This window comes from Balaenoptera ricei, chromosome X (genome assembly GCF_028023285.1).
Source record: "Balaenoptera ricei isolate mBalRic1 chromosome X, mBalRic1.hap2, whole genome shotgun sequence".
NCBI lineage: Eukaryota > Metazoa > Chordata > Mammalia > Artiodactyla > Balaenopteridae > Balaenoptera > Balaenoptera ricei.
In genome coordinates, this window is record NC_082660.1 from 12,554,227 (window position 1) to 12,577,401 (window position 23,175).

A 23,175-nucleotide genomic window follows, 5' to 3' on the forward strand; every position below is an offset into this window, starting at 1 on the left:
TGAGAAATTCCAATATCCTTTATACTTTGTCATCCCTGCTCTGCTGTGCGCAGGGAGGAATAGGACTGTATCTTCCCTTCCTTCATAACCTCAAATTCCATCTGTATTCAATAAACGCTTACTGACCCTCTGACTCGAGAAGAATTTGAGTTATAGCATTTATTCCCTTCACAAGCACTGCCCATGGACTTCACAGTGTGGCATCTGCTGTTTTATTATTGTCATTATTATTTGATTAGAGGCATCCCCTCAAAGATCTGTTCTCAAATCCTTTTTTTCCCCACTCTCAATGTTCTATATTTGTCCAATCTCTTCCCCACACACTACTAGAGTACACAAGAAATTCACAGCAAAATGTTAACTGCATTTTTCTCTGTGCGACAGATCCTGAGATGAAAGAAGACTGTCCTTTAAAGGAATTCTTTACTGTGTTCTGTTAACTGCAGTCACCACTGCCATTTCTAAATCATCATTTAGGTGCTTATACATAAATCCAGGTAGATGAAAATGTAAAAAAGGAATTATTCACAGTACAAAAGTGTTCACCACTCATTACATATTCACATTACAACGAAGTTCCTTTAAATTAGGTTACCCTTTGCAAACTGAGGACTGTATTTACAGGTACAAGTTTGACTTTAAATGAACTGTGGCAATTTGTTTGAATTATTGACAAGGCTGAATCATATACTATTATAAGGTAAATTTTAACCCATTACTTCAGAGTGGGTCCAGTCTACAGTGGGTTCTCTGTTAAAAAAATGAATAGCTTATCTTTAATTGTTCTATCATCAATTGTCTGTCCCCTAATCTCAGCCTATAGTCACAAGCTCTTTCTGATGGGTCCTTGGGGTTGTACAATATCAGGGCACCCATGGGTGACACAGTGCTTAGTACCTGGCAACTTTCTGTCCCAGCCCCAAATCATATGCCTACCCAGGCTGAACCAACTGACTACAAGAAGCTGAGACTTTATCCTTTGTCCTGCCCACAGTTATCACTTCCTTCTCTACACTCAGCAGAAAAGAAGATCATGAACACCTATCGTACTCACGTTCATCAGAACACATCACTTCCTTCCTACTTAACCAAGGAGGTCAAAGCCATTTGATGTGAGAACTTCTTACATTCCCTTTCTCCCCGCCCCTAAAATCTCTCTGCATTCCTCCAGTCTTCTTTTCTCCCATTGCTCCTTTCTTTGAGAAAGAAATATATGAGCGTACTCCAATAGCCCCGTGACTGCACCCGGGCCCCCCCAGCTCCCGCCACGCCCGTGACATTCCTTCATCCACCTTCTCACATGCGTCCCCTGCTCTCTTGAGATACACTTTCTTTTTGCTTTCAAAGTCTCCCCATCCCTAAGTCCTGACCCTCCGCCAAGCATCCATCCATGTGCTTCTTCCCTTTGCTGCCCCCTCCTTTTTTTTTTTTTTTTTTGAAAATAGTCTATCCCCATTTTCTCTACTTTTACCCCTTCTCTCATTTTCTACCAACACAATCCTGCTGACACTGCTTTTAAAGACCACCAGTGACTTCCGGAAACCAGTTTGCACTGCTCTGTCCCCCACCTCCTTCCACCTCTAAATTTGCCACATGTTCATCCTGACCTCGTGAAACCTCTCCCCTGGCTTCTAAAACAGAGTTCTACCTGGAATTATTTCCGACCTCTGACTGCCTTTTTTTCTGTCTCTTTCACTAACTCTGTCCTTTTCATCCTTACATCTCCTAATGCAGGCATTTCCTCCAGGATTTGCTCTCAAATCCTTTTCTTTTTCTCTCAGTACTCTTTATATATTATATATGGCTTTCAAATTTAAATCTCGGGACTTCCCTGGTGGCACAGTGGTTAAGAATCCGCCTGCCAATGCAGGGGACACGGGTTTGAGTCCTGGTCTGGGAAGATCCCACATGCCACGGAGCAACTAATCCTGTGTGCCACAACTACTGAAGCCCGTGCACCTAGAGCCCACACTCTGCAACAAGAGAAGCCACCACAATGAGAAGCCTGTGCACTGCAACAAAGACCCAATGCAGCCATAAATAAATAAATAAATAAACAAATTTATTTTAAAAAATAAAAAATCTAAATCTCCATCCCCAGTACATGTTTCTAATTCCCTGCTAAGACATAACCACCCAGAGACTCAGCTCACGACATAAATTCAGCCTTTGCCAACCAAGCTCCCCTGAAAGGAGCTCCTTGTCTTACCGGACCTGATTCTCTGAATGGCACCACTATCTTCGTTTCATACCTAGGATTGAGACCTCAGAGAGAGGATAGCAGAGTGATTCCCGAGTTCAAATGCTGGCACCATCACCTAACAAGCAGTGTGACCTTGGGCCAGCTACTTCCCTCTTGAAGCCTCAATTTCCATCTGTAAAATGGGGACAATTTCACCTACCCTACAGATTGTTATGAAGACTAAAAAATGATGTATGCAAAATGCTTAGCACTCGGTAACTTCTAGGCAGTTATTAGCTGAGATTTCTTTTTATTCTTTATTACTTAGCCTTCAATGAGCTGCCACATCCTAAAGGTCTGATGTTTCAGAAGGCTCAGGATCTTTCCTAGTATCCACACCCTGATAGTGGCTTAGCTCTTTAAAGATCGCAGGGAGCAGCATAAAAAGTTTTATTCAAGAAACAGAAAAGCCAGTCCTTATCCCCTGCATGCAGTGGGACTTTACCCCGAAGGCTTATAGAGTTGTGCATTCAAATCTCCAGGGGAGCTTTAAAAAAAAAAAAAGGCCGGATACCCAGGCTGCATCTCAGAGCAACTGCAGAACAATCAAAGGTAGTTGACGGAGATGCAAAGGCAATTAAATAGAAAAAGGTTAGACTTTTTAGCAACGGTGCCAGAACAAAGGGACATCAATATACAACAAAAACATGAATCTTGACCAACACCTCACACCTTGTACAAAATTTAACAAAATGGATTATAGACATAAATGGAAAATGTAAAATTAGAAAACTTTTAGAAGAAAATATTTGTGACCTTGGCCATATGTGGTTTTTTTTCTGGCCTCTCTATTCTGTTTCATTCATCTATCTTATCTTCATTATCACCTGGTCTTGATTTTAGTAAGTTCTTATATTTTTGTCTCTTCCAGAATGACATGCAAATGGCATCATATAGTATATAAAATTTGAGTCTGGCTTGCTTCACTTAGAATGAAGAATGTCTTTGAGATTCATTAAAAAAAAAAAAAAAGGTAGTTGAATTCAGGCATCAGCATTTTTAGGAACCCCTACCCAATGCCAGCCCAAGGGGATCCTAATGTGCACCAAATTAAGGTCACAAAATGCCCAAAGGATGCCTTAATTGCTTCCTGCTGGCCTAACAAATTGTCATTGCTTTTTAAAAAATATATTAACTATTGAAGTGCAACAGATATAAAGAAAGGTTCATAAATCCTTAATGTAAACCTCAGTGAATTATCACAAAGAAAATCTATCTGCGTAACCATTGTACAGGTAAAGGGAGAAAGAAAAAAAAATTACCAGAAACCTATGTATGTCCTACCCAAATTACTACCCACCTCTCATTGGCAAAGGCATCCAGAATACTGACTTCTAACATCATAGAACAGTTTTCCTTGGTTTTGAACGTTATATTAATTGAACCATGAAGTATGTATTTTTGTGTTTGCTCAGCTACTTTCACTTACCTGTTTTTCAGATTCATCCATTCATCCATTTTCATTGCTGTATAGGGTTCCACTGAGTAATATACCAAAATATATGTATCCATCTTACTTTTGATGGACGCTTAGGTTGTTTTCAAGGATTTTTTTTTTTTGCTGTTATGAATAAGGCTGCTATGAATATACCTGTACGTGTCTTTTGATGAACACGCGTATACATATCTGTTGCATATAAACCTAGAAATGAAACTGTGGGGTTGTAGCGTAGAGTATTTTTAGCTTTAGTAGATATTCCTTAACAATTTCCCAAAGTGGTTTATACAAATTTATACTCCCACCAGCAATGTATGAGAGCTCCAGTTGCTCCACACTCTTGCTGACACTTGGTGTTTTCTGTCTTTCCAAATTTAGTCTTTCTCATGGGAGGAACCGGTAATATAATTTCTTAATCATAATTTAAATTACTCCAGTTACTATTAGCACAGTTTGATATATTCATTGAACATCTGAATATCCCCTTTTTTGAAGTGCCAGTCCAAGTCTCTTGCTGATTTTTCTGTTAGGTTGCCAATCTTTTTTGTATTGATTTTAGGCTAGGAATATGAGTTCTTTGTCAGATATATATATAGCACAAATATTTTCTCATGTGTGGCTTGACTTATTGCTTTCAAAAATACTACCTTTGATGAACAAGTCCTTAACTTTAATGAAATCCAACCTATCAGTCTTTTTGTTCCTTTCCACATACTATTTCTCTTTCATGTCAAATGCCCTTCTCTTTCTCCACTGTCAAAATGGCCTTTTTAAAAAAATTCCTCGGCTTCCCTGGTGGCGCAGTGGTTAAGAATCTGCCTGCCATTGCAGGGGACACGGGTTCAAGCCCTGATCTGGGAAGATCCCACATGCCGCAGAGCAACTAAGCCCGTGAGCCACAACTACTGAGCCTGCATGCCTGGAGCCCATGCTCTGCAACAAGAGAAGCCACCGCAAGGAGAAGCCCGCACGCCTCAACGAAGAGTAGCCCCTGCTCGCCGCAACTAGAGAAAGCCTGTGCACAGCAGTGAAGACCCAACACAGCTAGAAATAAATAAAATAAATAAATTTATTAAAAAAAAAATTCCTGAACGTACTGGTCCTACAGGAGCTTAAAAAATACCAATGCATGAAGCCTGCCCTAGGCTAAATCAGAATATCTACAGTGAAGCCTGGGTATTTTTTTTTTTTTTTAAATCTCACATTATTTTAATGTGAAGTCACGGTAAAGAATAATTAGTTACAGTTTCAGTTTCTCCCTTCTTGGACCAAGTGAGAATTATTTTTTGCAATTTTCTTTTCTCTTTGTTATAGCCATTTGAATGTTTGGTCTTACTCCCCTTACTAAAACATATTTGTTTAGTTTAGCAGGAGGGTTTTTCAGTATGCTTTGATTACCTGAAGCGCTATGTAGATTGTAATAAGAAAATAGATACTCCTCATTTATGAGGAGTAACTGGAGCAGGTAATTTACACAATGTCACCTTAGTTCATTCTCTCAAACTCATATAAGGTAACATAATAGATTGAATTTTTGGTCTCAATTCTTCACTCTCCTGTAGCAGTGTAATACATTCACACCCTTGCCGTGACCTCATAGTTGACAAAATGTATCAATACTTCCTTGATCCTTGAATTTGGACTTGGTCATCTGACTTGCTCTGACCAATGGGGTGTTAGCAGATGTGACATAAGCAGACTGGAAGTATTCTTTCATGGTTGAGCTTGCCCTGCTATGCTTCAGCCTTTTGCCACGAGGAGAAAATTCCTCAGGTAGCTGCTGGTGAAATAAGGGTGGGAGGCGTGTGCAGCAGAGCTGTAGCCAACCCACAGCTTGGAGCCAAGCTCAGTCCAGATCAGCTGATCCAAAGTCTCATTAGCAAGAAATAAATGTTAATTGTACTATGCCACTGAGTTTGGGGTGTTTTGTTACACAGCAAGATCTGACTAATACAGGTAGGTATTCGAACACTCATTTTATAAAGGCAGAAATTGAGGTTCCAAGAAAATAACTTGCTTAAATAATGCAAAAGAGCTTAGGTAAAGACATGATTCCAGCTGATATTCAGTAAACACATAAACACTAAACATAAATGAATATCAGTCCAATTTAATAAGTCATATATAAAAGCTGCAATGATCATTTTTCACCCTATCAAAAAAAGGTAAATGTTTCATGTTATCTGAGAAGCAGCTTAACTTCATTTAGCTAGAGTTACATGTTACTATCTGTATTTATATTTATAAGAGGCTGCTGCTACCAAAAACAGCTTAAGATAGTGGCTTAGAGTAGTCTGAAAATCGTCTTTAGAAACTGTTTTCTCATGGGAGGATTTCTTAGTCTATATAGGTCCGTGAAATTGGAATTTTTTCAAAGCACATTTCCACGAACTACCACCTGAAATTTATCATGTCTTTTGATTGTGAATTTAGACCACAAACCACAGTAGTAACAGCAGTATATAGGACTATCACAGAGAGGAAACTCAGATATTTTTAATTACAGTACGAATATTGCAGATATCTAAAATATCTCAAAATATACATTCATCCTAATTAGAAAGTATGGTAGTAATTAGAATCACCACTAAATCTTCTTATTGAATGCATTAATAAAGAAGTTCATATATTACTATGTCACACATTTGTTTATAGAGTTCCTCTATATTGTGTTTTATGCATTTAAAACATTAGTCTGAGAAGGGGTCCGTAGACTTTGCCAGACTATCAAAGGGGTCCATAAAAGGGCCAAGAGCTTCTAACCTAAAAGGTCCATATTGCCTCTTCAGAGAACAGAACACTATGAATAAAACTTTACTGGAATTTTGAATGGCGATTGAAACTGCTTTCTTAAAAGCATCTTTGCTTAAGTTCCCAATAACTTCAAACCATCAAAACTCAAATTAATGTGTATTTGAAATGACACCCAAGGAGCAGAGAAACTGATATCAAACTGGGCAGAGCCATTTCCACTGGAGATTCAACAGAACTGAACAAGTCTTTGAAATTATACGATGTCATATTTTAAAAGACATTTTCAAGCATTTATTTTACATGAGGGGTTTTCAACCTCTTTCAGCACTACTGACGTTCAGGGCTGGATAATGTTTTAATGTGGAGAGCCGTCCTGTGCAGTGTCAGATGTTTAATAACTTCCTTGGTCTCTAGCTACTAGATGCCAATATCACCACCACCCCACCCCATCCCTGCTCCTGCTCCCAGTTGTGACAAACAAAAATGTCTCCAGACATTGTCAAATGTCCCCTTTGGGGCAAAACTGCCCCAGCTGAAAACCACTGTTTTACATGATAATTTTCAAGAACATAGTCTATTGAATAAAGTGACATCAACTTGAATGCACTAATTTGCCCGCTATTCATTCAATAGATATTTAGTATAGAATCTATTCTGTGCGTAGAATTGGACCAAACTCTAGTATTATGCCAGCCTCCAGATAAAGAAGGACAGGATTCATCTCATTCTGCTAAAGAGGAAATTTATATCTTAATATCAGACTGTGATATCTTTTTCTCGATGTGGTGAGCCGTAGAATGTGCTTAATATTCATCTTTTTTTTCCCCAGAAAGTTACTTACCTGGCTGATGAGGTTCCTCAAAGCCAGCAGACGTCCATGAATGGCTGCTTCATGCACAGGGGACCAATCAGACACAGTATCTGTATGGAAAGGGCGGAGCAGGTTACATCCTGCTAATGCACTTTAGACCCAGAGGCTCATCCTTGCCCATCAATAAGCGTCTAACTGGTCTTACTGGAGGGAGACATTGGAGTCAATCAACCAAAACTCCATCAGGACTTCAGAACTTCTCCCCTCTATAGATGCTTTTTGAACACCGTTTATTTGAAATGTCTAGCTAAGCTAAAGAAATAACTACAGCCAGTGTCCAAACTGAGGACAAAGTGGTAGACTGGGATGACAGATTACTGTACTTCCATTTAGACGCTGGTTTCAAAGGCAAACGGTCCATTTAGTTAAATGAGAGCTTCGCTAATTACCAGCATTAGTGCGTTAAGCGGTGGTTGCCAGTCTAGTTTCCTGCGTGAAATACAAACTCTGGCATCTCAGCAAACAGTGCCATACACTAATAGTAGTAATCATGTCATTACATACGCCATTAGGTTTGGAATCAAATCTAAACAAAACCATATTTATGGATTACCTCCTGTCCCAATATCAAGCACAAATCAGAGCTCAGTCTGACCTTGTAACAGGGACGTGATTTACCCCCAAAGGCAATGTGCCAATGTGATTAAGAGAAAGCTGTGAATTCAGACCCGCTTGACTTCTTCTGAGCTCTGGGTCCCTGGGCAGACCCCAAGCTTCAGTTTCCTTCTCTGTAAAGTCAGGACAACAATATTCTTACCTATGGCTCAACCCCTATTAGCTACTATTATTATCCTGCCCTAACAATAACCAGAGAGTCTTGATTAGACCCCACAGTCACTGCTATTTAAAAACTAGCAAATGTATTCTCCAACAATTTGGAAAGAATACACTTTCTTAGGAAGGAAGCTCGTAAAACCCATCCCAACACGTTAAATGCTTTCCTCTCTTTCTAACTGACTGGATGCCAACTGATTGCGGTGCAGACCTGAATTTTTCTCATCTCCAGCTGCGTCTGGTTTCTAGAACAAAGGCAGGAAGTCAGAACGTGAGGAGGCTGGTCTGAGCTGCAGCTCCAGCTCTGCCTGCTCAAGTAAACACACTACACACAAACGAGGCAGGATGGTCCGACACCAGTCATGCCTCGTAAACGAACTGGTATCTCCTAAAAGCCCAGAAGACCTGGAGAACCGGGGTAAGTTTCTAAAGCCTGGCCAATGCCAGCCCATCAAGGAGGAGGCTAGAACACTTTGGACTTAACACGTGTTGGCCGACGTGGGCCTGCCACCTGGAGCTATCAGTGTCCCAGAAAATCTGTCCCAGTGAGCAAATTACCATCCTTCCAGATGGATTCATGAGGCATTGAATAGAGAAGAGCAAGCTGAATGAGCCTGCCTACACGCTGCCCATCCAAGGCTTCCCTTCTGGGCTCACCAGCATGCTCGAGGTACCTTCGGTGAAATGGTTTTTCCTAACCTCCAAAACCTGACGCTCAATAGAAAATTAGTGTCCTCACAGTATTCTCTGAGGGCCCTAGTGCTTTCAGGAAAAATACTGCTGCTTCTAGGGCTTGGAGCCTACAATCCAAACAGCAGCTATGGAAGATCGATCTCCAAATCAGAATTAAAAGGACAACTGATTCTACCCTGTTGGTGCTAAGGCACAATACCATCCACACGAAATCCTGAGTGAGAAGAGCCAAACGTTGAGAAAGGTCTTGAAAATCATGTGTGTGATGATTAAGCCATTTTTTCCTGCCAAGTGCTCAGCTGCTCAGTAATATCGCTGCCACACTCAACCTCTGTGAAAGCTACCTCAGATAATTAGAGCTGACAGCAAGGCAGGTAATTTGGGCCCTAAGTTGTAACTCTGTTTAGATTTCATAAAAGTGATGCAATTATCTTATCGAGTGTAGACCAAAATGGGCTTTGCTTTGTGTACATTCATCATGGAAACATGACTCCTTCTATTTAGAGTAAATAAAGAATTATGTACTTCTCCAAGAGAGAAAAAAAAAAAAAGACTACCTGAGGTTTTTGCACTCATGCATTAGGACATAGTATTTACAAAGCAGAGATGGTCTATGTCTTCGAGAAGCATAGGATATTGTCCTGGGACACGTGGTGGGCGGCTACCCATCTATCTACCAGCTTTAATGATTTATCATTCACAGACTACACAATTCACCTCTTTCAAGTGTACAACTCAAAGGTTTTCAGTAGATTTCACAGTTGTACATCCATCATCACAATCAATTTTAGAACATTTTCATCATCCCAGAAAGAAACCCCTTGCCCATCAGCTGTCACTCCCCCCATTTCCACTTCCCCCAACCCCTGGCAACCACTGATCTACTTTCCATCTCTATGGATTTGCCTATTCTGGACTTTTCACACAAATGGAATCATACAATATGTGGTCCTTCGTGACTGGCTTCTTTCACTGAGTGTAATGTTTCAAGGTTCCTCCACATTGTAGTATGTATCAGTATTTCATTCCTTTTTATGGCCAAATATTTGTATAGATAGACCAAAAAGTTCATAGACATTTGTGGCGTTTCCACTTCTTGGCTGTTATTAATAATGCTGCTCTGATTTGCGTGTACCAATTTGAGTGGATGTATGTCTTCAGTTCTCTTGGGTAGACACCTAGGAGTGGAATTGCTGTATGACATGGTAACCCAGTGTTTAGCCTTTTGAGAAACTGCCAGACTATTTTCCAAAGCAGCTGTACCACTTTATACTCCATCAGCAGTATGAGACTTCCCTTCCTAATTTAAAGCCCTTTCAGACTAGGATTTGGTGAATATATCATAGCTTACCACTACTCCAGGCCAGAAGAAAACCTTAGGTGCTTCTAAAGCCAAAAGTCATCTCAAATTTATACAAAGATTTGAGCCTCAGCTGGTCTCTGAACACTTGAGTGATTATCTAAAGACTTTAAATTGTGAAAGGTTGACATTTTTCTAGCACTGAGAGCATGAACTTTATATATAGCTCATTTAGCGAACGCCATAATTTGCAACATGGATTAATCCACACACCCTCTTTGGCTCTTGAAAACATTGACGAGATATCCAGGAGATGTTTCTCCAGGGTTTCCAGAGCCCACATCACAAGCAGGCAGTGAGCTACAAGCTCAACACATGAGCAATTAAACCCCAAAGCAGCTTTGCCTGCCTTCCTGCTGACAACTGGAGGGCAGGAAAGGGGACCTGTTCCTGCCAGAACATGGACGCTGCTCATAGAAGGAGGCTATGGATGAAGGGAAAACTCAAGGTCACATGCCCTTCTCCACTGACCCCAATGAAGTCTTTGAAACGCAAGGGCCATTATATCTATACAACACATCATCCAAGCTCTTGGTACATGTTAAGGATTCTTCCGCAGTACTTTTTGAACCAAGATCCATTGGTTTTACTGCCAAGAAACAGATGCCAAATGGGGGTCACGGGCAACGCCACAGATCCATTAGTGTAGCTCATGGTTAACATGGGGCAGGGGGCTCTCCTAAGGAAACGACCCCACAAGTCCTCCAATCGGTGCCATTCAACTTACCTTTCTTTTAAACTGAGTCTCCATCAAACCCTGCAGCACATTAGGAAGGGTGCCGTTTCATTTTTACTGAAATTTCTGGAATGAGTTTTTAAATTTCCATTATTTCAGAAGAGATTTTAAATGCACTAATTGGTACATTCTGCAAAGAGCTATTCACGAAGCTCCGAGAGCCGGCAGTGGATGCTGGGAGTAGCATCAATCTATTCCTCCTGGGAAACATTTTGTAAGGTCAAGGAGGGGAGAAGAGAGGTTGGGTTGCTCTGAGAGTGTTGGAACACTTGCTTTCAGTCTTTGGGACGTGATGCGGTGGGTTCAGTGGAGATCCTCTCCAACACTGGAAAGAGGATCTGGGTACAGTGTGCACAATTATAGTGGACCTTGGTTGGATTCCAGGACAAATCAAAAAAGGAGGAAGAGAAACAGAGGCTCACGGTCGCAAACAGACAAATAGAAAGGTCCATTGAGGCAACTGTTGGGCACATTGGTCCTGTCTACTGCAATTCTTTCTCCACTTCTAGAAATCCACCCTAAGAGAATGAAATGATTTCCTTTCCATGCCTGTTCTTGCCTGTCTTCTGTTTAAATGTGAATACTCCCTACAGGGTGGGCTCAATTTTGTGAGGAAGAAAATCTCCCTACAGGTGTGAGCCTGCAGGCAAAAACCTGAAGGACAGACACTAAAAACAAGAACGGTGATTACCTGCTCAGTGCGATTACGGGGAGATTGTGAGTTTATCCTTCAATTTATTTTCCAAAGTTTCTCTGACTAGGTGTGAATTAGTTTCCCAGGGCTGCCATAACAAAGTACCACAATCTGGGTGGCTGAAAACAGTGGAAGTTCATTGTCTCAGAGTTCTGAAGGCTAGAAGTCTGAAATGGAGGTGTCCTCGGGGCCAGGCTCTTTCCAAAGCCTCTAGGGACGAATCCTTCCTTACCTCTGCTGGTGGTGGGTGTCCATCTTTGCTGTTTCTTGGCTTATCAGATGCATCTTTCCAATCTCTGCCTCTGTCATCGCATGGCATTCTCCCTGTGTGCCTCTTCTCCTCTTCTTATAAGAACCAGTCATTGAATTAAGGGCCCCTCCTACTCCACTAGGACCTCATCTTAACTAATTACACCTGCAATGACTCTCTTTCCAATCAGGTGGCATCCTGAGGTACTGGGGGTTAGGACTTCAGCCTGTCTTTTGGGGGGGGACACAATTCAATCCATAACAAGGTATTTTCAGGGAAAAAAAAAAGACATTCTTTTCCTGCTCCTGGGGCAGAAGAGTCAAGAATGAAATCTCTATAAAGAGTTGGTTGCCATCGTCATACCCTTTCCTCCCTTCCTCCGAAGAGGGAGGCAAAGAAAAGCCTGTAAGTGCAGGTGGGAGCAGCAAAGTCCCCCAAGAGCAACCACACCTGGGCCCTGGCTTGCCCCTTGCCCTGGCCCTGTGCCAGGGGATATGCTTCACCTGAGCTGAGTTTCCTGTCAGGGCCATCCGGAAACAACACTCTGAGTGTTTCACATTCCACACTTCACCAAGGGCAAGCCTCCTGAAGCATAAACAAATGCAATCCAGCTATCAGTGAGGTTCTGCCCAAGGGGCAGGACTGACACACAGTAGGGAGAGAGAGCCTCCACTTGGGTAAGGAGGGGCAGAAAGCCCGCGAGGGCTCTACGGGGGCAGTGGCTCGGCCGGGTGGAAGGAAGGATGCAGGAGTTGCGGGTCAGATGTAGAGAAGAAGGAGTTGGGAGAGCAGTAGGGTCCTGGCACCCACCCTTGTGACTTCTGCTTCTTGGAAAACTTCTCTTCCTTTAGTCCCTGTGAAATGACAGCATCCGAGTCTCTTCCTGCTTCTCTGTCCAACTTACTGGTCCTATGTCCTCAACTGGAGGCCTGTCCCAAGGCTCCATCCTTGGCTCTCATAAATCAGCCATCAGACAATGTCCCCTTCTCCAGGATTTCAGCCCAGCCCCTCTGCAGAACAGCCTGAGGTCTGATTCCCAACCCGTATTCATTCCCCAGCCGGTGTCCCACGCCATCATGCTGGGCCCTGGGCACTTTCATGTTCAAAACAGAAGTCCTTCTCCTCCCTCCCTCACTCTGCCCCCAAGCCAGCTCCCCTTCCCAACTTCTCTCTTGTCTAGCCCTCTGATCTGACATTTGAAAACTTTGCAGCTTTGGCCACCTTCTCTCCTTTAGCCCCAATATTTAATCAGGCAACATAGCTTGATTTCTCTTTCCTCTGAAATTATCACCCATATTTTCCCTTTCTCTGTCATTTCGGAAGCTTGATCCAGATGTCGGCTTCATGCAGTGGTTCTCAAAGTGTGGTCCCCAACCGGCACCATCAGCATCACCTGGGAGCTTGTTATACAGATGCCCAGGCCTCGCCCAGACCTAGCATCAGAAGGGGTGGGGCCCAGCCAGCTGCATTTTAACAGTCCATCCAGGTGATGCTGATGTATCCGAGCTTGAGAAGCAGTGGATTAGTGCAAGACTATCTCGTAAATTCGCCACAATCCATCCTGAATGTGGCTATCAGATTAATTACTTACAGTCTTCATTACGGCCAAGTCCCCACTCCAGAACCAACAGTGGCTCCCAGCTGCCCGGCTCGTGAAGGCTAAACTCCTCCACTTACAGCTTCTGAAGCTTCATTTTCGGGTTCCATCTCTCCAAACTTGTTCTCACTAGACTGGCCAAGACACTACACTCCAGTTGTGACTGTCCGCTGTATACTGGGTGGGCCAAAACTGTTCGTTTAGGTTTTTCCGTAAGATCGTGTGGAAAGGCCCGAGCGAACTTTTTGGCCAGCCCAATATATGCCTGGCCGCCGCCGCCCACCCAGCCAGCCCTAACCAGGGTCGGATTAGGACCTTTAGAAGCCCTAAACGGCGAAAAGCGGCTGGCGCCCCTCTCTCAGGCGGAAATAAAAATAAACAGAAAACTACTCGGCACTAAAATAATCATGGAGAAGTCAACCACATTACTGATTCTTCCCCATATTGATTGGTTTGCTGCTTTAAAAATGTATTTATCAAATCCATTTTTTAAAGTTATATTTGGTGCCACTCTGCCTCCTGCTGCTCCAAGTTCATGCTCAATATCTCTGATGAATCCAGGTCTGCCTCTGGAGATCCAAATCCTACTCGCTGTTGAGGGCTCTGCTCATTTTACGAGCCAAAGTGGATAAACGAAGGAATAAATGAGCAGTCTTGTCTGCTCAATGAGCCAGAGAGAAGGCATTTTGTATTTTATTTCTTCTGTCTTTTCCCCCTTCAACACCTAAACAGTAGGAGAGTAGTAAGTCCTAGCTGACTGCAGGGTCCCTGCTTTTTGTCCCTTGGACCGCCAATGGGCAGCCTCCCAGGGTGCTGAATATAATCATCTCTCCTCTAATGCCCAGACCCATTTTTTCAGAATCCTTTCAGTCAGCAGGTACCTGCTAAGTGCTCACAGGAAATGACAGTTGCCCGGAGGCGTGAGGCTCTATACATTAGCAAAGATACCACAGACAGGTGAGAATCATACCTGTACGACACTTCCCCAAAGTTTAAAAGGCTCCTTTTAAAGTGAATCAATCATTTATAAACCCAGCCCCACCCAAATGCCAAACACCTAAGACCTTTTAATAAATGTTTTAGCAATAAAGATGTTCCCATTTAGAAATAACTGTAATGTAAATGATACATTTGACCCACAAAGAATAATTCTTTGCAGCTGAAGTTTTTCCTGGAGCGTAAATGGTGATCATTGACTTGGTATGGTCCACAGGACCCTGCAGAAAGAGGTGTACACATTTTTGAACCACCGTGTGAAAGACAGATCCCAGCAAGCTGTGGACATCTGTCCAGTTACTGCCCCGTGGCCACATCTCAGATGGAGTCACTGAAATTGCCCCACCCTTTTCTCTCTTCTCCCCTAAGCACGTTAACCAACCTCCCCAGCAGGCTGACTCCACAGCCCCTAGACTCACCCCCCATCAATGGGTTGGAAAGGAGCCTGACGTCCGGAGAGTCTCCCAGCCTCGGGGGCTTGCTGCCGTTGCTGCCCCGTGGTTCACCATCCATGGTGCTCTCCTGGGCTGGGCAAGCTCCGCTTCAGTTGTTCAGGAAAAGTCCAAATTCCATGCTCCCCCAGCTCCTGGGAAATTCCAGGGCTGTGACTGGCTGAGCAGCACCGTCCTGGTCAGATGGCAAAGAACAGAACAGGGCAGGGTAATCTGAGTACTACCTGTGGTCAGACAGACACACGCACACACACTCTCTCTCTCCACCTAACTGGCTAGAAGCTGCCCAAAGCCCACAGCAGCCCCCCAGCCCCAGGTCTGCAAAGTTGCTGATGTCACGTCCTTTCCAAAACTGAGACCAATCAGGGAGGAAGCCTTGAGGTTCATCAGGAAGGAAACACAGTATGTAACTTTGGGAGAGCCCAGGGTTGGGGTGTGTGGGGGCGGGGAGGAAACCACTGGTCTGCTGCAACATTGTTCCCCCTGCTGGGATCCGGTTGTTGTTTGGGGGTTTCTTGTTGTTGAGACAAGCCCCAGAACCCAGGAGCTGAGAAAGCTGGTTTTGCTGCAGCCCTGCTGAACTGCTTGCACAGCAACTTACACAGCACGCCCTGGCCATCTGCACATGTGGTTTCAATTTTTCTGGGAGTTTCTTATAGGAAAAATTCTCTATATGTTACAAAAATGCACGTTTGGAAAGAACTTCTATTTTCTTCCTCTGACTGCCAGGGTTGCACTAAATGTCCTGCTCACCCTCCTCCAAAATAATTCAGGGTTGCTATCGCAAAAAAAAAAAAATGGATTGCTGGGCGGCAGGGAGCGCTGGAGGAGAGCTGCTGTCTTTCAATGATTAGTTATAAAAAGTTTTACTTTGTGAAGGTTCCGCCTATTTGCCTTTACAAAACATTTGGGGTTTTGTCTGTGTGTTTTCAGATAAACCCCGTTTCCCCGCACCACTTGGTGCTGGTTCAGGCTGATGGCCACCCACGCACTCCCCCCCTCCTCCCCGCACCCAGCTCCTCTCTTCCAGGTAGAAAGGGATTTTTCTTCCCTATTCAGGAAGTCTCTGAGTTATTCTCAAGCATAGCCTGGCTATGAAATAATTACAGATTATTTTTAATGCCAAAGATACAGCCTTGGGGCTTCCCTGGTGGCGCAGTGGTTGAGAATCTGCCTGCTAATGCAGGGGACACGGGTTCGAGCCCTGGTCTGGGAAGATCCCACATGCCCCGGAGCAACTACGCCCGTGAGCCACAACTACTGAGCCTGCGCGTCTGGAGCCTGTGCTCCGCAACAAGAGAGGCCGCGATAGTGAGAGGCCCGCGCACCGTGATGAAGAGTGGCCCCCGCTCACCGCAACTAGAGAAAGCCCTCGCACAGAAACGAAGACCCAAAGCAGCCATAAATAAATAAATAAATAAATCATTCGTTTAAAAAAAAAAAAAAGATACAGCCTTACTGTTTCGGATTTATGAAGCCTCAGTTGACCCACGTGGTAGTCACTGTTTACAGTTTGAGGAATGTCCTTCATATTTTAAAATGCATTTCCATGCACACATGTGGATACACATTTATTCCTTTACATTTTCCACATAATTGTAATTGGATTATCATATATGCTTTTTACACTTGTCTTGGAGATCTTTCCATTTCAGCAGAATAGCTCTGTCCCTTTATTTACTACTGCATAGCATTCCATAAGTATTTCGTGCCAAAAGTATTTCATTATTCCCCTAATGATGGAGGCAGAATGTTACCATTTTCTTTTACTACTACAAAAATACTGCAGTCCATAGATCTCTCCATATGGCTTCGTGCACATATTGAAACCAAGTCCCCCTAAAACTGAGTTCCTCCACCAAGTTTATGATTAACCTCTGTCCAAAATTTTATTCCCTTTCTTGTCCTGAACCTGTTCCCCTCAGACTGAGGGGTATCAAAGACAAGGGGGGATTCAAGCCATGTACAAGACCCTGTGTCCCTGTCCTTTGAAGTAAAAGGCTTTTGCTTTAGTCTCCCAGGCCTCCCTGAGTCTCAAAAGACTGCTTCAAGAGTTAATGATTGGGAAATGTGAAGATGTAAAAACAAAGAATATTATAATGTTGGGTGGGGAAACTGGTAACACTTTAGACTATAAACCAGCTACCCAGCAGAATCCCTGAACTCCCAGCTCCCTAAAAGATACAGCTGAAGGTCTGACACACATGCCTAAGCTGTTTTTACAGGAAGCAGACCTGCACCAGATGAAAACTGCTGACTGCAAGCATGTAGACCCTAGACTGGTCAAAACCTGAAGGTTGATGATGCTTGAAACTTCATCTTGATGCCAACCAATCCAAGAATTGTGCACGAGCTCATCAGGCAACCTGCAGCACCCTTCCTCACACTGCCTTTAAAACCCCTCCCCTGAAGGCCATTGGAGAGTTTGGGTCATTTGAGCATGAGCTGCCCGTTCTCCTTGCTTGGTGCCCCGCAATAAACGCTATACTTTCCTTCACCACAACCTGGTGTCAGTAGATTGGCTTTACTGCACAGGCGAGTGGACCCAAATTTGGCTCAGTGACAATATGCAAATATTTCTGGAGGCGAGATTCCTAAGAGTGGACATGCTGGGTCCAAGTTGTGCTCATACACGCTTGATCATTTCTATGGAACTAAAGACACACACAAGAGTGGGTACAAGTCAAACGAGAATCCCATATGAGACCAATGGATGGTCTCAATGTCGATTTCCTGGTTGTGATATTGTACTACAGTTTTTTTGTCTTTTTTGTTTTTTTAATTTATTTTTGGCTTGTTGGGTCTTCATTACTGCGTGTGGGCTTTCTCTAGTTGTGGCGAGCGGGGGCTACTCTTCGTTGCAGTGCACAGGCTTCTCATTGCAATGGCTTCTCTTGTTGTGGAGCACGGGCTCTAGGCACGCAGGCTTCAGTAGTTGTGGCTCGCAGGCTCTAGAGCGCAGGCTCAGTAGCTGTGGCGCACAGGCTTAGCTGCCCCGTGGCATGTGGGATCTTCCCGCACCAGGGCTTGAACCCATGTCCCCTGCATTGGCAGGTGGATTCTTAACCACTGTGCCACCAGGGAAGTCCTGTACTACAGTTTTGCACAAAGTTATCATTGGGGGAAACTGGGCAAAGCTATAGGAGATCTTTCTGTATTATTTCTTGCAACTGCATGTGAATCTACAATTATTAATTGATTAAGCTGTTCACTTAAAATTGAAACACTGCCAAACTGCCCTCTGGCTCTATTTGCAGAATTAACTGAGAAGGCCATAAGCATATACATTGTTCACTACTGTGTCAGGAAAGATTTGAAGAACAATGAAACTTGTATTTGGCAGAGAGTGAGAAATTTACTCCCAATGTAGACTGCTGACAAGGGGTTAAACAGAGGGGCGCAGTGGGAAACCTAGATACCATTCCATTCTTTCTGAGAAAAATCTTCATAGTAGAGCTTCTTTATTTACTTTTCATTAAATCCCAAGAAGATAAGGTTTTTGCATATTCATATTTAACTTGATTGCCCAAAATGACAATAAAGAAGATTTCCAGGTTGTTGCCTTAGTACCTGGGAGGGAATTAATCACCATTTTATCTTCTCATTATATTTATAATGTTGATCAACACCTGTGGACATTGGAGAATGGGAACTGATTTTTTTTTTTTTAAAGATTTATTTACTTAATTGATTGATTGGTTGCTATGTTGGGTCTTCGTTCCTGCGCTAGGGCCCTCTCCAGCTGCGGCAAGCGGGGGCCACTCTTAATCGCGGTGCGCGGGCCTCTCAGTATCGCGGCCTCTCTTGTCGCGGAGCACAGGCTCCAGACGCGCAGGCTCAGTAGTTGTGGCTCACGGGCCCAGCCGCTCCGCGGCACGCGGGACCCTCCCAGACCAGGGCCCGAACCCGTGTCCCCCGCATCCGCAGGCAGACCCCCAACCACTGCGCCACCAGGGAAGCCCGGGAACTGATTTTTTTTAACTATTTAACAACAGTTCTAGTCAGGAATTAGAAAACCATTACAAGGGAAGTTCATGCATTTTTAAGGATCTACATGGGGATAAAGTTGAATTACATGTATATGAACTGGGATTATAGAGAAATAGGTTGGCTTACAAAAAGCCACAAGAGCAGAACAATCTTACCAGCTTTGAGTCAGTCTCTGTGTCTGTCTGCATGTTCAGGAAACTTGGCCCAGGTTAGGTAAGAAAAAAGAATTCTGGCCTGTAGCAGCAGTAAGGCCATAATCTTCTTTATCAGGTGCAGACTTGACTTAACACTAGCCACTGCCCCACCCCTAGATGTCCATGGCTGACATCATTCATGGATTATAAGACTTTCCTCCCGAGGCCTTGGGGAGCCTTGACAGTCACCTCCAATCAGTCAAAGTTGGCCCAGGAGCTGAAACCTCTTGTCAATCCAGCTGGCAATTTTTCTAGCACAAAACCTTTAAAAACCTAAAGGTGCACATCTCCTCTGGTCACTTGGAATGATCTGCTTTTCCTGCAAAAATCCTGAGTTGTGCTCGCCTAACTGGCTCTGCACGCTGAGCTGGCTGATGTTGTGACTTTAGAAAGCTGTCACTCATTCTTACTCCATCGACCAGCGCAGTAAGATTCAAACAAGGGTGTGTTTTAAAAAAATCTGGCATAATGCAGTATTCTTGAGGAAACAACTGGGCAAATCGAAATTGAGAGAGAGTCTCCATAACAATAGGGCTGAACTCTTCAAAAATGCCAGTGGGGTGGGGTAAAAGACAAAAGTGGTGGAGGAGCTTTCCAGATGAAAGGAGAATGAAGACACTTGATCATTAAATGTGATGATTCTTGACTGGATCCTGATTGGGGAGGACAAGACATAAAAGACATCAAAGCCACAACCATGGAAATTTGAATACAGACGTATATTGGATACTCATAGTGCATCAATGTCAAATTTCCTGCGTGTGATCGCTGCATCACCCACAGTTATGTCGAAGAAGCTGTGTTCTTAGGAGATGCTCACTGAAGTGGTCAGTGCGGAGCCGCGCGGGAGCTTGACGCAGGGGGAGAAATGCGTGCCCCTATGTACACGTTTTGCACCCAATAGAAAAAGTTAACGCAAGCCCTACAGTCAAAAAGCTTGAGTATATATAAAGCCCACATTGCCCACTCTGCTCACAAGCCATTGTCATTCCTCATAAACCCAGCAGCCCCACGTCCCAGGACCTTGGGCTGATGGGGAAGACTGTTCTCATTGCACAATTATGCAGGGTCCTAAAACAAACAAACCACAGACTGTCTTTATCAAAATTTTTGATATTTTGGTCATCAGGGGATTTTTTCCCTTAACATTTGTATTTTTTAATATTGCACTAAAATTTTTCTCCCAATGACTGCATTTTTCGGTGCCCCCTTAAATTTTTTGCCTCACTCGCTTCCTCCTAATCCTAGCCCTGGTGAAGAATGACGATGTCAACAGTTTACTCACAAATGATTCACTAAAAAAATATGTGTATAGGTATTCATTATACATGGGCTTACTTATATACATATATATTATATAGGTGTGTGTACACACATGCATACATACACACGTGCATACACACACAAAGACATAAGCAAATGTGGCAAAATCCTATCAATTGACGAACTGAAGTGATGGATGTACAAATATTCATTGTATTATTCTTGCAATTTTTCTGTAAGCGGAAAGATTTTCAAGATATAACAATGGCAGGGGAAGAAATTAATAAATGAAAATAAAAACCAGATATACATTTTTTTTTATAGGTTAAACTCATGTTGAAAAATGAAGCTGCTATTGTGAGTGTGACCTGGGTCTTGTCCTGGTACTGACTCTGCTAAAGGAAGGAGATGATGTATTTCACATGCAAATGTCCATGCAGGAGCGGCCCCTGGCAAGGATTTGTGATGGGAGGAAATGTGAGATCCTCCAGTGAGGTCCTCCAGCCCCGAGAGCGCCCTTCCCTGACAAGGATTCATCCCTCAGGCAATGTCTCTGAAGCGTCAGCTCTCCTCTTTGTGGTAAGCGCATAAAATTGTCTCAGCAATGAGCGTTGTTACTGAAAAAAGTATTGTCTGTAAACCTCAGGTTTGTTTGACATGGCAATATTAGAAATATCAGGGAGGAGGATTACTTTGGGAGAAATGGTTCCTTAATAAAATATGAACAAAAACTTAGAGATGTTGAATGACGTACCCAACCTTTTAAATAATTTATGGGCTTTTCAAAGAGTTGAGGTTTACATCTTCAAGTGACACAGGCAAGCTTATTTTTTTTAAATAATGGGTCAAGGCAGATGATGGATACAGTTAGATAAATGATGGATGGACAGACAGACGACAGGCAGACACATGGTATGTAGATAGATATATTAGATGTCTATATAGAGAGACAGATGGCATATGAACAGATAACATGTGGTATTTGGCTATGCAAATACTCTTCCCTTAAAATGATTCATTATATATATATTTAAAATTATTTTATACTATTATTTTAAATAGTTTTCTTAATCAGTAAATGTCACTTCTGAACATCTAAGAAATAATTCAAACATTTTAAAAGATTTATAAAAAATGAAGTTCACACTAGTATTATTTAAAATGGCAAGAAATTAGAAATAATCTAAGTATCCAACAATATGGAAATAGCTAAGAAACATGATACAGCCATTTTAAAGGGTAGTTTCAAAGGGTTTGAAACTTAGAAAATCATTACAACATACTTCGTGGGGAAAGCAGGAATCAAAAAATACTTTTATAGCAAAAATAAACAAATGAGACCCAGTCAAACTTATAAGCTTTTGCACAGCAAAGGAAACAAAACGAAAAGACAACCTACAGGATGGGAGAAAATATTTGCAAACGATGCAACCGACAAGTGCTTAATTTCCAAAATATACAAACAGCTCATACAACTCAATAATAAAAAAACAAACAACCCAATCAAAAAATGGGCAGAAGACCTCAATAGACATTTCTCCAAAGAAGACATACAGATGGCCAATAGGCAGATGAAAAGAAGCCCAACATTGCTAATTATTAGAGAAATGCAAATCAAAACTACAATGATATATCACCTCACACTAGTCAGAAGAGCCATCACCAAAATGTCTATGAACAATAAATGCTGGAGAGGATATGGAGAAAAGGGAACCGTCCTAACACTGTCAGTGGGAATGTAAATTGGTACAGCCACTATGGAGAACAGTATGGAGGTTCCTTAAAAAACTAAAACTAGAGTTGCCATATGATCCAGCAATCCCACTCCTGGGCATATATCTGGAGAAAACTCTAATTTAAAAAGATACATGCGGGCTTCCCTGGTGGCGCAGTGGTTGAGGGTCCGCCTGCCGATGTGGGGGACGTGGGTTCGGGCCCTGGTCTGGGGGGGGTCCCACATGCCGTGGAGCGGCTGGGCCCGTGAGCCACAACTACTGAGCCTGCGCATCTGGAGCCTGTGCTCCGCGGCGAGAGAGGCCATGGCAGTGAGAGGCACGCGCACCGCAATGAAGAGTGGCCACTGCTCGCCGCAACTAGAGAAGGCCCTCGTGCGGAAACGAAGACCCAACACAGCCAAAATAAAATAAATAAATAAATAATAAAAATTATTTAAAAAAAAAAAGAAAAAGATACATGCAACCCAGTGTTCACTGCAGCACTATTTACAAGAGCCAAGACATGGAAGCAACCTTAAATATCCATCGACAGATGAATGGATAAAGAAGATGTGGTACGTATATACAATGGAATACTACTCAGCCATAAAAAAAGAATGAAATAATGCCATTTGCAGCCACATGGATGGACCTAGAGGTGATCATACTAAGTGAAGAAAGACAGAGAAAGACAAATACCATATGACATCACTTGTATGTGGAATCTAAAATATGACACAAATGAACTTACGAAACAGAAAAAGACTCACAGACACAGAAAACAAACTTACGGTTACCAAAGGGGAAAGGGTGTGGGGGAGGGATAAAGTAGGAGTTTGGGATTAGCAGATACCCACTACTATATATAAAATAGATAATAAACAAGGACCCACTGTATAGCCCAGGGAACTATATTCAATATCCTGTAATAAACCATAATGGAAAAGAATCTGGGAAACAATAGACATATGTATGTATCACTGGATCACTTTGCTGTACACCAGAAACAAACACAACACTGTAAATCAATTACAGTTCAATTAAAAAAAATACTTTTGTAATAGGATTGCTATATTAAATCAGGCAAAGAAACAAACAAAAAACCATCATGATGTACTGAAAAAACACTGAAAAAAGTCACTAAAACCTTAATAGT

At 42.8% G+C, this 23,175-nt stretch overlaps 1 protein-coding gene across 4 annotated transcripts in view; it reads right to left on the reverse strand.

The window, feature by feature from the left end:
- ASB9 (ankyrin repeat and SOCS box containing 9) overlaps positions 1–15,175 on the reverse strand; it is a 292,385-nt gene extending 277,210 nt beyond the window's left edge. For 3 of the 4 annotated variants that reach the window (XM_059911875.1, XM_059911873.1, XM_059911874.1), the window contains exons 1-2: positions 14,825–15,172; positions 7,276–7,355 (exon numbers count right to left, since the gene is read on the reverse strand). In XM_059911875.1, the coding sequence (XP_059767858.1) occupies positions 7,276–7,355; positions 14,825–14,918 (174 nt within the window). In that variant the 5' untranslated portion in view covers positions 14,919–15,172. Of the gene's footprint in view, positions 1–7,275; positions 7,356–14,824 lie in introns of all 4 variants that reach the window. The other variant, XR_009500371.1, reaches the window with a different exon arrangement.
- Positions 15,176–23,175: the final 8,000 nt, after the last annotated feature.